Below are 13,626 nucleotides of genomic sequence, written 5' to 3'. Positions count from 1 at the left end.
TGCACAACTCTCAACGTTAGTAGCAGAAAGATATATCCACTAATAAAGAAAGACATGCATTTATGTAGTACTTACATTAACTCAGGATGTTTCAAAGAACATCAAACCCAAACAAGTACTTTTGAAGTGTAGCAATGTTCCAATGTAAAGCTGTATTCTCCCAACTTACAACAAAAATAAATCAAGCATCTGTGGGACATATTCAGAGCCATTAATATAGGGAATTAGATTTTTCTGAAAGTCCTCCAGGCGGGTAGTGTGAATGGGGAGGTGGTGGTGGCAGCCAATTAAAGATGGTAACTCAGCTCTCAGAACAGCCAGCCCAATTAGCGGGCCCGCATTTCGGCAGGGCCACCAATTGAGGTGACCACTGCTAAGGCTACAGAAAAAAAAAGAGATGGCATCTTCATGTTGAGGCATTATGCAGTTAAATTACTCCACTGGAGCACAACGATGTCCATTGTGAATCTCATTGATTGCAGAGTCAAAAGACCTACAAGGGTGAGCAAAAATTCAGTCCTAAGACTGAACTAATCTTTAAAAGTTTTGAAGCTATTTATCAGTCAGAGAAGTCAATTTCATTCAGCCCAGGTTCAGTCACGTGGAGTCCGAGTTACATTGAAAAAAACGTTTTAAAAACTCTGCCAAAGCCTTTGAATCACCCTAAAAAAGCCTCCAAAATGGTCCAAATCTTTGATTAAAAAATTCAGTGCAAGAAATGGACCCCTTTGAGGTCAGGTCTGTGAATGGCACCCAAACCCAACAAACGCAGGAAGAAGCATTGAAGAAAATGTTACTGCAGCACCTTCTTCAAAAGTGAAACAACATTTAAGGCTGTACTCCCTTGAGCTGAAAAGCAACTATGGATAATAAATAAACCCTACCAGTTCAATTGGACTGATACAAGGGCCAGACCAGGTGCAGAATTGGGGATATTGGTGATAAAGATTTCCACGATAAATGATAGCTTCAAGATTACACAAGACAGAGGATGAACAAGTGAATTACACTACTTTATTCTGTAGGTCTTATAGCCAATTATATCATTATGAGGCAAGAAATAAATTAACCTTCAGTTAAGTTTGAAAATGTTCTGAAACCTTTCAATACCTACTTAAATTTAAGAAGTAATAAAATTTTAGAACAAGCAAAATTCAACAAGCAAGTCCAGCAGCCTGAAAATAAATTATACAGATTGGCTGAAGGCTGTGATTACAGTGACCTTAAGCCAGAGCTCAAACAAAACCAAATAGCAGTCCAAGTGGCTGACGATGCCCTTTGAGACATAACTGCAAGCAAAAGAAGATCAGACTCAGGAAAAGGCAATCCAAATAGTTAGGCAGTCTGAAATTCATCAACAACACTAATCCATTTTATGAGTGTGGTGAACCATCGTTGGTTACCACTGTGGGGTTATTCCAATGTTACTGTTGGGTTAGGGTGTTGCCACTGTGGGGGTTGTTATAATGTTGTTGGGTTAGGGTGTTTACACTGTGGGATTAATATACCTGTGGTAGATGTTGTTATGGCACATCCCGGTCGGGCCCCGCCTCCTGGGGAGAGGTATAAGACCCTCTGCTCAGGCGGGACCCCTCCAGTCTGGATTGGTGTACTCGTGTTAGATAGTTCCATTGTTTGTCAATAAAAGCCTTCAATCGCTGAAGCCTTGTACCTCGTGCTTGATTGTCGCGCATCAATGAGGCAAGGTTAGGCCATGGCGCAGAGCAAGCCCAACAGTCCAGCTCATAAAGCAGCAATAGAACAGGGAGACTTGAGGCCAAGGAAGACTATACCCAAACAGCCTTCAAGATGGTGGGAGACCATGCCAGCACTGTGGAGCCAAAAAGCCTCATAGGCGAGAGCAATTCTGCAGTGTTTCAACTGCAACTACTGGGCACTTTGGAAAGCTGTGCAAGTTTAAGACATTAAGATGTGTGGAGGATCCTAAAATAGCACATGAGGAAGTATTCCAACTGTTCTCCTTGGGTGAGATCCCAGATTCTCCTTTTGAAATGCTGACATCTCTGTAAATGGTCACGTCACCTATCTAAAATTAGACACCAGAGCGTGTTAAGGTCCTCTCGGATAAGATACCTGACTGAAAGACTTCTCACTACAAACAGCAGACAAATCACTCTACAGCCTTGGAGAAATTTGACTTCTGGTCATAGACATGAACCGAGAACCAGTCTGCCATGGCCACAAGCAGTTTTTCAAAATTTTACATGTCATCTGAAACCAATTCCTTTCTTTCTTAGGCAGGGATCGTTGTGTTGCCCTTAACCTCCTCAAAATGGCAGAAGACATCAAAACAACCTTTGTGCCTGAGAGGTCCATAGTGAAGACATGTTCGACTGAGACTCTAACTCTGAATTGTCTTCACTTTTTGCAGAGTTAGTTTGTCCAACTCCCTTGCAGGTGGCAGAAACCCCTCAATGGTTGGCCAAATCTTCATATAATCACCACTATAGTTCATGCAAAATACAGACATGAGAATGATCAGCAACAGAAAGGTGAGCCCCTAATTCAAGCTCCAACACTTGCTATCACACAACCTGGGAACACCATGACCACAAAACTGCAATGTCCAGCAGAACTGCGCAATAGAAAGGCTATGCTGAAACAAGAGGAGTCTCCTCATCGAGGTAAACCTCCTATTATACATTTAAGCAAATCAAGTGGAGGCAACTAAGTGCCAGAAACACAGAATACTATGATTTCAACTCCAAGTCAACAAAGCTTGCCCAAAGCAACTATGTATTGGAGAATTTATGATAGAACATAGAACATAGAACATTACAGCGCAGAACAGGCCCTTCGGCCCACGATGTTGCACCGACCAGTTAAAAAAAAAAAAACTGTGACCCTCCAACCTAAACCAATTTCTTTTCGTCCATGAACCTATCTACGGATCTCTTAAACGCCCCCAAACTAGGCGCATTTACTACTGATGCTGGCAGGGCATTCCAATCCCTCACCACCCTCTGGGTAAAGAACCTACCCCTGACATCGGTTCTATAACTACCCCCCCTCAATTTAAAGCCATGCCCCCTCGTGCTGGATTTCTCCATCAGAGGAAAAAGGCTATCACTATCCACCCTATCTAAACCTCTAATCATCTTATATGTTTCAATAAGATCCCCTCTTAGCCGCCGCCTTTCCAGCGAAAACAATCCCAAATCCCTCAGCCTCTCCTCATAGGATCTCCCCTCCATACCAGGCAACATCCTGGTAAACCTCCTCTGCACCCTCTCCAAAGCCTCCACATCCTTCCTGTAATGTGGGGACCAGAACTGCACACAGTACTCCAAGTGCGGCCGCACCAGAGTTGTGTACAGTTGCAACATAACGCTACGACTCCTAAATTCAATCCCCCTACCAATAAACGCCAAGACACCATATGCCTTCTTAACAACCTTATCTACTTGATTCCCAACTTTCAGGGATCTATGCACACATACACCTAGATCCCTCTGCTCCTCCACACTATTCAAAGTCCTCCCGTTAGCCCTATACTCAACACATCTGTTATTCCTACCAAAGTGAATTACCTCACACTTCTCCGCATTAAACTCCATCCGCCACCTCTCGGCCCAACTTTGCAACCTGTCTAAGTCTTCCTGCAAACTACGACACCCTTCCTCACTGTCTACCACACCACCGACTTTGGTGTCATCAGCAAATTTGCTAATCCACCCAACTATACCCTCATCCAGATCATTAATAAATATTACAAACAGCAGTGGCCCCAAAACAGATCCCTGAGGTACACCACTTGTAACCGCACTCCATGATGAATATTTACTATCAACCACCACCCTCTGTTTCCTATCCGCTAGCCAATTCCTGATCCAATTTCCTAGATCACCCCCAATCCCATACATCTGCATTTTCTGCAGAAGCCTACCATGGTGAACCTTATCAAACGCCTTACTAAAATCCATATATACCACGTCCACTGCCTTGCCCCCATCCACCTCCTTGGTCACTTTCTCAAAAAACTCAATAAGGTTAGTAAGGCACGACCTACCTGCCACAAAACCATGCTGACTATCACCTATCAATTCATTACTCTCCAAATAACTATAAATCCTATCCCTTATAATTTTTTTCAACATCTTGCCGACAACAGAAGTGAGACTCACCGGTCTATAATTCCCGGGGAAGTCTCTGTTCCCTTTCTTAAACAATGGGACAACATTCGCTAACCTCCAATCTTCTGGTACTATACCAGAGGCCAACGACGACCTGAAGATCAGAGCCAGAGGCTCTGCAATCACTTCTCTTGCCTCCCAGAGAATCCTTGGATAAATCCCATCCGGACCAGGGGATTTATCTATTTTCAGACCCTCCAGAATATCCTGCACATCCTCCTTATCAACTGTAATACTGTCTATTCTACTCCCTTGCAACCCAGTGTCCTCCTCAGCTATATTCATGTCCCCTTGCGTGAACACCGAAGAGAAATATTGGTTCAATGCTTCACCAATCTCCTCCGGTTCCACACATAACTTCCCTCTGCCATCTATAACTGGCCCTAAACTTGCCCTAACCAACCTTCTGTTCTTGACATACCTATAGAACGCCTTAGGATTCTCTTTAACCCTATCCGCCAAAGTCTTCTCATGTCCCCTTTTAGCCCTTCTAAGCTCGCTCTTCAACTCCCTCTTAGCCAATCTAAAGCTTTCTAGTGCACTACCCGAGTGCTCACGTCTCATCCGAACATAAGCCTCCTTTTTCTTTTTAACCAACAAAGAAACTTTTTTGGTGCACCACGGTTCCCTAGCCCTACCAATTCCTCCTTGCCTGACAGGGACATACCTATCACAGACTCGCAGTAGCTGCTCCTTGAAAAAACTCCACATGTCGGACGTTCCCAGTCCCTGTAATCTCCTAGTCCAACCTATGTTTCCTAATTCTCTCCTAATAGCCTCATAATTACCCTTCCCCCAGCTAAAACCATTGGCCCGAGGTTCATGCCTATCCCTTTCCATCACTAAGGTGAACGTAACCGAATTGTGGTCACTATCACCAAAATGCACACCAACTTCCAAGTCTAGCACCTGGTCTGGCTCATTTCCCAGCACCAGATCCAATATAGCCTCACCTCTAGTTGGCCTGTCTACATACTGAGTCAAAAAACCTTCCTGCACGCTTTGAACAAAAACTGACCCCTCTAACGAGCTAGAGCTATAACAATTCCAGTCAATATTAGTCAAGTTAAAATCCCCCATAACAATTGCCCTATTACTTTCACTCCTAAGCAGGATTGACTCCGCAATCCTTTCCTCAACCTCTCTAGAACTTTTAGGAGGTCTATAAAAGACTCCCAACAGGGTGACCTCTCCTCTCCTATTTCTAATCTCCGCCCATACTACCTCAACAGATAAGTCCTCATCAAACCTCCTCTCTGACACTGTGATACAATCTCTGACCAATAATGCTACCCCTCCCCCTCTTCTACCTCCTTCCCTACTTCGACTAAAACATTTGAACCCCGGGACCTGCAGCATCCATTCCTGCCCCTGCTCTATCCATGTCTCTGAAATAGCCACAACATCGAAGTCCCAGGTACTGATCCACGCTGCAAGTTCACCCACTTTATTGCGAATACTCCTGGCATTGAAGTATACACATTTCAAACCCTGCTCCACCCCACCTCTGCAATGCCGTGCATTGCAGTCCCCATCCATGCATCCCTCACTTTCAGCCCCACTACTCAGGATCCCTCCCCCCCCCCGAATCAGTTTAAACCTCCCTGCATGGCCTTAGCAAATTTACCCCCCAGGATATTGGTCCCCTTCTGATTAAGGTGTAGACCATCCTTCTCATAGAGGTCACACCTTCCCCAGTACGAGCCCCAATTGCTTAAGTACCTGAACCCCTCCCTCCTGCACCATCCCCTCAGCCATGAATTCAAACCTTCCCTCTCCCTATTCCTCTCTAAACTATCCTGTGGTACAGGCAAGAGTCCAGAGATAACCACTCTGTCAGTCTTGGCCTTTAGTTTCCACCCCAACTCCATAAATCCCTGCCTAATATCCCCTTCCCCTATCCTCCCTATGTCGTGTGTCCCCACATGTACAATAACTTGTGGTTTATCTCCCTCCCCCCTAAGAGTCCTGAATACCCTGTCAGACACATCCCGGACCCCAGCCCCTGGTAGGCAACACACCAACCCTGAGTCCCTACCTTTAGTTCCGACCCTCCTATCTTGGCTTGTGGTTTTTGCCTTTCTAATTATTAAATTATTTAAATTATTTTCCTGTGTCAAATCCTTTCACTTTTGCAAAAATTAAGCACCAAGGAAGAAACTAAAGCACTTGCATTGATATAGTGCCTTTCATGCCCTCAGGACATGGTGCAAGTGCAGCACCACATTACTCTGAAGGCTATATGAACAGAACTATATGAACAGAACTTTGCATGATGACAACATTCTGAAGCATTCTCCCCACAAGCCATCATAAATTCTCCAATACACAGTGCAACATGAACTAAACACAAAAACTCTTTAAACTGATCAAAATTCTAGCATCAATACATTGAGACCACGGGCAGAATTTGACGAGACTTTTTCTAAGTGTCTAGCGAGCGTGACAACGGGAGAGTTCGTGATCAGTGTTTTTGAGTGAGTTTTCACATCCAATCTTATGCACTCGGTCATTGAAAATATGGACTAGACCATTTCTAGCCACTGGAGGCAGTGGGCAGGCTTAATTTGACAGACAGCTTGCAGCTCAGATCGGAGCCACAATCTGCGCACGTGCAAAAAAAGCAGTTCTCCTGACAGAATCCCCTCCCCCACACACACCCCGGCCAGATACAGCCTCCCTCTCCCCCCCACGGACATCAGGGACCCCCCCAGCCCCCAACATTACTGACCCCTTTGCCCCCCCCAGTCCCTGGACCTCCATTGTACATGGCTCCCTCATCATCCCCCTGGCTCCGATTGCTGAGTGACAAGATACTCTCTCTCCCCTGCCCCTGATCATCACAGAGGCAAAAATCCATATTCCACCCCCCCACTCCATCAGCACACTTGCAAGTGCCGACTTGGCTTCCCAGTCATGGTAATAAGGCAAACATTAAACCCACCGGAATGCTCTAACAGGTGCATGACTTACCCAGACTGCCTGCAGCTGATCTGCTCCAACAAGGAGAACTCTCCATAAAAATCCCAAGGATGGATAGAGAGGCAGGCAGTGCAGGAAGAAATGGCCTCCAGGAAGACAGCTCCCCGATTTTCAGATGCAGATCTAGCCAGGTTGTTAGAGGCGGTGGAGGAAGGGTGTGACACCCTCTTCCCCCCAGCAGGACACTGCCCGAGGGGAAGGGATAGAAACAAAGCCTGGGAGGTGGTGGCAGCATGCGTTAGTACCAGGGCACTTGCCAGGAGGACCAGGGAGCAGTGCCACGAAAAACTGAATGACCTAATCTGGGCATCAAGGGTGGGTGTTTAACCTCATTTAGCATCTTCCCCATAAGTGACCTCCAAATCCCCCCATCCCCAGCACCCTGCATGCTCCCAGCCCTTGACCCCCAAGCACATCCCTCCTCCCCCCCCAGGGTCCTCGGAGGGCCACCCCCTCCTACCCTCTAAGACTCATGCCATCAGATTTTACGTGGCTCCTTCTGTGCCCACAGGAGAAGAATGCCCATTAACACTAGCAGAGGGCAAAGACAGGGAGTGGTGTGCCTGAGATCAGGGTTCTCACCCCCTTTGAGGACCGGGCACTGGAGCTTGCTGTGGAGGAGGGGATCCGGACCATTAGACCATTAGCATGGTCAGGCTGGAGCATAGAAGTGAGCACTTACCGGTTCTCCACTCATTGGAGATATCTGAAGTAAGTTGCACGCAGCCCAGATTCCCCGCCCCCCACCCCCTGCAGCTGGCCCCCTGCAATCACTTCTCCCTCAACTACTGGAGATGGAACAGAGCCAGGGAATTCAGGAGGGGCTAACAACAACACTGGACCGACTGCTAGGCTGTTGGGAGGAGTCCCAAAACTTTCAGGCAGACCAGCTATTGCCTGTCTTGTGTGGTCCCCAGACCAACACTGCAAGGGTGGCATCCACGGTGGAAAGCCTGGGGCAGAAAATCCTCACCATGAGTCGCAAAGTCCAAGTGATGGCCGAGTCACAGCAGGCCATGGTGGAGTTCCAGATGACCTCAACAGACTTATTGAGATTCTGCGGCCCATGGATGAGAGGCCCGAGAGGTTGCAGGAGACCCAGCGGGACAGTGCTGAGACACAGTGGGCTATGGCTGCAGCCCTTGAGAACATGGTCCACTCACAGAGGGTCACAGCTGTGATCCTGCAGAGCTTGCAAGAGACACAGTGGGACAGCATCGAGACACAGCGGGTTATGACAGCAGCCTTTGAGAATGTGGCCCACTCACAGAGGGACATGCCTGAGGAGCTGCAGAGCATGGCCCAGTCTCAGAGGGCAACTGCTGCTGCCATTGACAGGTGGCCCCTGACTCAGAGGACCATTGCAGAGGGCTCCGCCACCATGGCAAGAACGCAGGTCGTCCTCCAGGACTGATAGGCCAAGTGACGCCAGAGCTTTTGGAGTTCACTGCAGAAGCACCATCATCCCATGGAGTGACCCAGGAGCCCACAGGAACCCTGAGGGAGGAGGAAGGGCTTGAGCCTAAGCTGGGGCTTTCCTCCCGGAGACTGCGACTGTGGGTATCCTAGAGGTAGTGGGATAAAGAGGGTGTCATGCATACATCCCTAACACCTGGAAGCCGGCCGGGGCCCTCAAGGTCCAGGTCCTCCAGAGGACACTTGCCAAGGGTATCACAGACCATGGGGCGTGGTGGGCAGCTGACCACCTCCACCTCCAATGTACATCCTGGGGAGACACCGAGACGTAATGGAAGGCCACGTAAAGTTAAGAAGTTGTAGCGACACTAAGATGGCAAAGGTGAAGGGCAACACAAGTTAAATAGAATATTTAGGCACTTTAAAGTCTCTCTTTCAATGTTTTTATATTATCATTTATTTTGAAGGCACTTCTATTGGCACAGCTGCGACTAATCTGTCTCTGATTAGCCTCGAACAGGAATGTACTTACCCCAGTGGTCACCAGAGGGACCCTGCACGTTGATGTCAGTGGGGAAAGCCCCTCAATACATGGGTACTGTGAAAATCAAGGCGCTCAAATAATTCACTGACTACAACGGGTGGCATGCATTGGCAGTGACTTACATTTGCCATGGCATCCCCAGAACCCAAGAGAGATTCCCTCCCTACCACCTCACCCGCCCAGGGCCTTGCATTGGTGTTTAATGCTCCTTTACCCATTACTCAGATATGGGACCAGGTGCCAGCATGCATGCAGAGCTCAGGTAGGAGTCAAACTAGTTTGCACCAGGACATCACAATAGCAACATAGCGAGTCACCATCACCCACCTGCCTGCCACAGAAACTCGCTAACACAGCCCAGGCCCACCACTCTGGTGTTACACTGTTGCAGGAGATTGTGGGACTGCACAGGGAGGGGGGATGGAACCCACGTGTGGCAAAAAGAGCCCCAAGTGACCAAAGCGAATGGTGATCAGGACCTCCCTCGCCTCCCTGACCCTTACTGCCACCAGTCCTTCAGCGCCTGGGTGGTGTTGCTCATCATTGTCATCCTCCTCCTCCTCCTGGGCAGCCTCCTCCTCAGCGACACCTGGCTGGTCAGCCTCCACGTCCTCCTCCTCCAAAAGGAATCCTCACTACTGTGTCAGGTTGTGTAGGGCACAGCACACCACTACAATGCGGGACAATATCAGGGGGCTATATTGGAGGGCCCTGCCAGAGCGGTCAGGCACCTGAACCACATTTTGACCAGCCCTATGCACCGGTCCACTGTTGAACAGGTGGCAACATGAGATTCATTATATCGGGTCTCCGCCTCAGTTTCAGGCCTCCGCACAGGTGTCATCAGCCAAGTCCAAAGCGGGGTACCCCATGTCCCCCACGAGCCATCCCTGCATTCTGGGCTCCTCCTCAAAGACTTCCAGGACATCGGAGCTCCTCAATATAAAACTGCTGGGATGTCTGGTGCAGACGTGCAAGATGTTTAGCTGATGGTCACACACGAACTGCACATTTATTGAATGAAAGCCCTTTCTGTTCATGAATCTTCCTGGATTCTTGACCGGGACCTTGAGGGCGGCGTGGGTGCAGTCTATAGCCCCCTGCACATTTGACATCCTTGCGATGGCCGCAAATTCTGATGCCCGGGCTTCCTGCTGGGCCTGGTCCAGGACAAATTTTATATACTGGCCAATCCGGACATTCAGGGCATCTGTGACCTCCTTCACACACTTGTGGACAGATTGAGAAATTACACAAAGGTCTCCACTGGCAGTCTGGAAGGACCCGCTGGAGTAAAAGTTTAAGGTGGCCATCACTTTCACAGTCACCAGGAGTGGGTGCTCCCCCCGTGTCCCGGGGTGCCAGGTCTTGCAAGAAGTGGCACAGGTGTTGTACTGTCTCCTTTTGGAGTCGTAGCCGTTGGTGGCACATGATGTCCAACTGTTGCTCAAAGGACACTCGCATGCAGAATTGCCAGGGTCTCTGCTCCCTCATTCTCCTGCACCACCCCCCCCCCCCCAAAAACCCTGGGGCAAATGGCAGCCACATCCTGCCTCCAGCAGCCATCTCCATCTATTCCTGTGAGTTGTAAGGCCTGGGCCTCCTCTGCCTGCAATTCATCCTTCTGCTCCTTTTCCTCAGCTTCAGCAGCAACCAAAAGAACAGTAAGGTCAATTGGTTGCACTGCAAAAGCCATCTTGCCAATCTGAAGTGGGGGGAGGCGTTGTTGGGGAAGGGGAGAGACAGATGGAGAGGTTAAAGAACTCTGCTCACCGCCCAGCCCAGCAACACATATTCCCCACATTCCCCCCCCCCACAGCCCCCCAGAATGGCAACACAGCTCCCCCCATTCTCCCCCCTCACAAAGGCACACCCAATACCCATGCAGTAGTGGCTCCAGGCAGTGCAGCTTGACAAATCCTGAGGCCGCAGCACTGCCACTTCAGACAGTTTCCAGCCCATCCTCCACCAACAACAGTGCTTGCTGCTGCCAGCACTAGGACCCAGAGTCAGCGCTAAGACCTGAGGTCAGTGCTCAGACCCAGGTCCATGCTGAGAGTCTGAAGTCAGAACCCCATGAGCAACAACAGCCCCCCACCCTCCCACACACTTGCAGGCTCCCCCGATCCAAAATGCAACATGGCCACCATGAAACAAGCCACCCCTTCCCCCAGAGCAGTACGGAGCAGTTGAAAGCAGAGACTTAGCTCCTTGCTCACCCTCACTGCTCCAGCACCTGAAACTGACTTTCATATAGGAGGCAATTTCCTTACCAGTTGCAGTATACGAGGTCGTTAAGGCAAGTGAGCTGGGACGATTGGGAGTGAAGTTAGCTAATTGCATTGTGATGAATGCAAAAAAATGTAAATTGACGTTTTGCCTGTTTTGGGCAGGGTCCCAATTGCACCACTTTTTTTGGTGGTAAAATGGGAATGGGCGCGCAAATGGGTACAATTCCTGCTAGTCACATTGCACCCGATTTTATGACTTTTTCCCGGCGCAAAACAGGCACGATGAGGTCATAAAATTCCCCCCCATGTTATGTCTGAGGCAAATTACTTTCATTAGCCCAAAACGTCTTCTAAAAACAAAAAGATTTTTTTAAAAGTTCCACTTATTTTTATTTTATCATGGGATTGCTTTAATCTACAATAAACACATGAGAAAGTAGAAACTTGCACACATCTGGTACTGAATGTTAGTGTATGTTTTATTATCACGTCATGTGATGTTTTGTTGAGTAAGTTGAATGCACACTATAGCCGAGAAGCTGACATTTGAGAGCAGGGTAAGCAATGTTGGTGACCAATGAACTGGCATTAATCTCCTATTTCAGAAGGATACTGGATAGCAGTGATATAAATGGCATGCATCTCCTTTACTGATTAAATACAGGGAATAAATATGTGGTGCATATGACTGCATAAATTATTATTAACTGCTATGCTGCAAGTGTACTGTAAAAAGAGTAATGTAGGTGATCAGCATCACAAAAGTCCACATTCATTTTGGGAAAGGCACAAATATCTAACTGTGCCAAGTGAAAAGAATCCTAGAATATTAGAAACTGAGAGCAGAAGACCATTTTACCTATTGTGTCTGTTGGCTCTTAGAAAGAACTGCAAATCATCATAGCACATTGTGTTAAAGAAATTAAGCATTTGAAGTTTTCAGGAGCATTTTGTGGGACAAAATACTGCAGCTAAACTGTGAAGGCTAGTTTCAAGGGCTGAATAAAGAGTGCAAGACTCTGAAGCAGCCATTGGTTGCAAATTCTGTACTGAGAAAGTTTTACATGTCACAATTAATCCAGCCTCTTTTTACAAAGATTATTATTTTCTGTGTAGGAAATGTGTAGTAACTGTCCCAAAAACAAAAATGATTTACAGATCTCATACACAAGCTAGTTACATTTTTTGACATACTTGTAAAAAATTGCTCTGCTTACCTCTATATAACGTCCTGATGTTGATTGCTTCTGAGGTCATATATGACTTAATGCACCCGTGGTTTTTTTCACACTGTTTTCAAGAACTACGTAAAGGCAGCAATATGCATGCTGCTGATAGAAGATTATCTGAGGAGTGGTAAGCAGCAATTTGTTATCAAGAAGGAACATTCCAAGAAGCAATTATAAAGTTGGTAACAAACATAAACTTTCTGTTTGCTGGTGTTTCAACATTCTGTTACTTTACAGGATGGAGTATAAGCTCTATTTTTTCACTTATTTCCTGCCATGCAGTTGAGCTAAGTCTGGAACTGTTAAACTAGTTCTTAAATTAACAGTATGCTGAGTCTGTATAATGTTTCCAGTATGCTATCAGCTGCATGCCATTAATCAAACATCTGTTTTTACTTTTTAACTGGAGTGTATGTTTTTACTCTTTTACCTGGGATGCTCAGGAAAATCATTATAATTACTGCAAACATTGCTCTTTAATAGACTTCAGAAGTGCATACATATATGGAAAAGCATATCCTACTGATTTGTTCTGGGGCTGTTCAATACTTGTAGTTCAGTATTGTAGTCACAATTCTTTGAAATATATCTGTTGAACATTGTAAGTAAATTGGTTTTATTTCCAGTGCAGAGTGTTGTTGTGAACACTCTTTGGAAAATTGGGGCTACAACGTTGTATTCATGATACCGCTGCGACACTCGCTGCGACAGAGCCTCAACTGCTAAAATTACCCCCAACATATTTTCCAAACAAGTTCTCATCCGAGTTAAAATTAGGGTTAGCTGTTTTAAAATGTATGTCTAGCTCCCCTACTGGAACACTGGGTAAGGACACTAGCTGATGTACTGAGCTAACAAACCAGTTTGAGTTAATTTGAAGCAGCAATAATTATAAATGTCATCTGTGCCTCTAGGTTAAAGCGAGATTACCACTTCCAATTGTTATCTAGCTTTGTGGCTGCGATTGCCACCACAGTTGCTTAATCTGATAACATTCACTGTTTATCATTTTACATGAATTAGAACCACTTGGTCTTTGAATTGCAGACTCTGGTTAGACATTTTCCTGG

At 46.9% G+C, this 13,626-nt stretch overlaps 1 protein-coding gene across 3 annotated transcripts in view; it reads right to left on the bottom strand.

Annotated features, from left to right (window-relative positions):
* Positions 1 to 12,888, bottom strand: part of LOC144508496 (rho family-interacting cell polarization regulator 2-like) — a 246,089-nt gene extending 233,201 nt beyond the window's left edge. For all 3 annotated transcript variants that reach the window (XM_078236465.1, XM_078236466.1, XM_078236467.1), the window contains exon 1: positions 12,545 to 12,888. In XM_078236465.1, the coding sequence (XP_078092591.1) occupies positions 12,545 to 12,584 (40 nt within the window). In that variant the 5' untranslated portion in view covers positions 12,585 to 12,888. The remainder of the gene's footprint in view (positions 1 to 12,544) is intronic.
* Between the last annotated feature and the right edge of the window lie 738 nt (positions 12,889 to 13,626).

This window comes from Mustelus asterias, chromosome 20 (genome assembly GCF_964213995.1).
Source record: "Mustelus asterias chromosome 20, sMusAst1.hap1.1, whole genome shotgun sequence".
NCBI lineage: Eukaryota > Metazoa > Chordata > Chondrichthyes > Carcharhiniformes > Triakidae > Mustelus > Mustelus asterias.
Note: the sequence above shows the minus strand (reverse complement) of the source record. Positions and strands in the feature narration are given on the sequence as shown.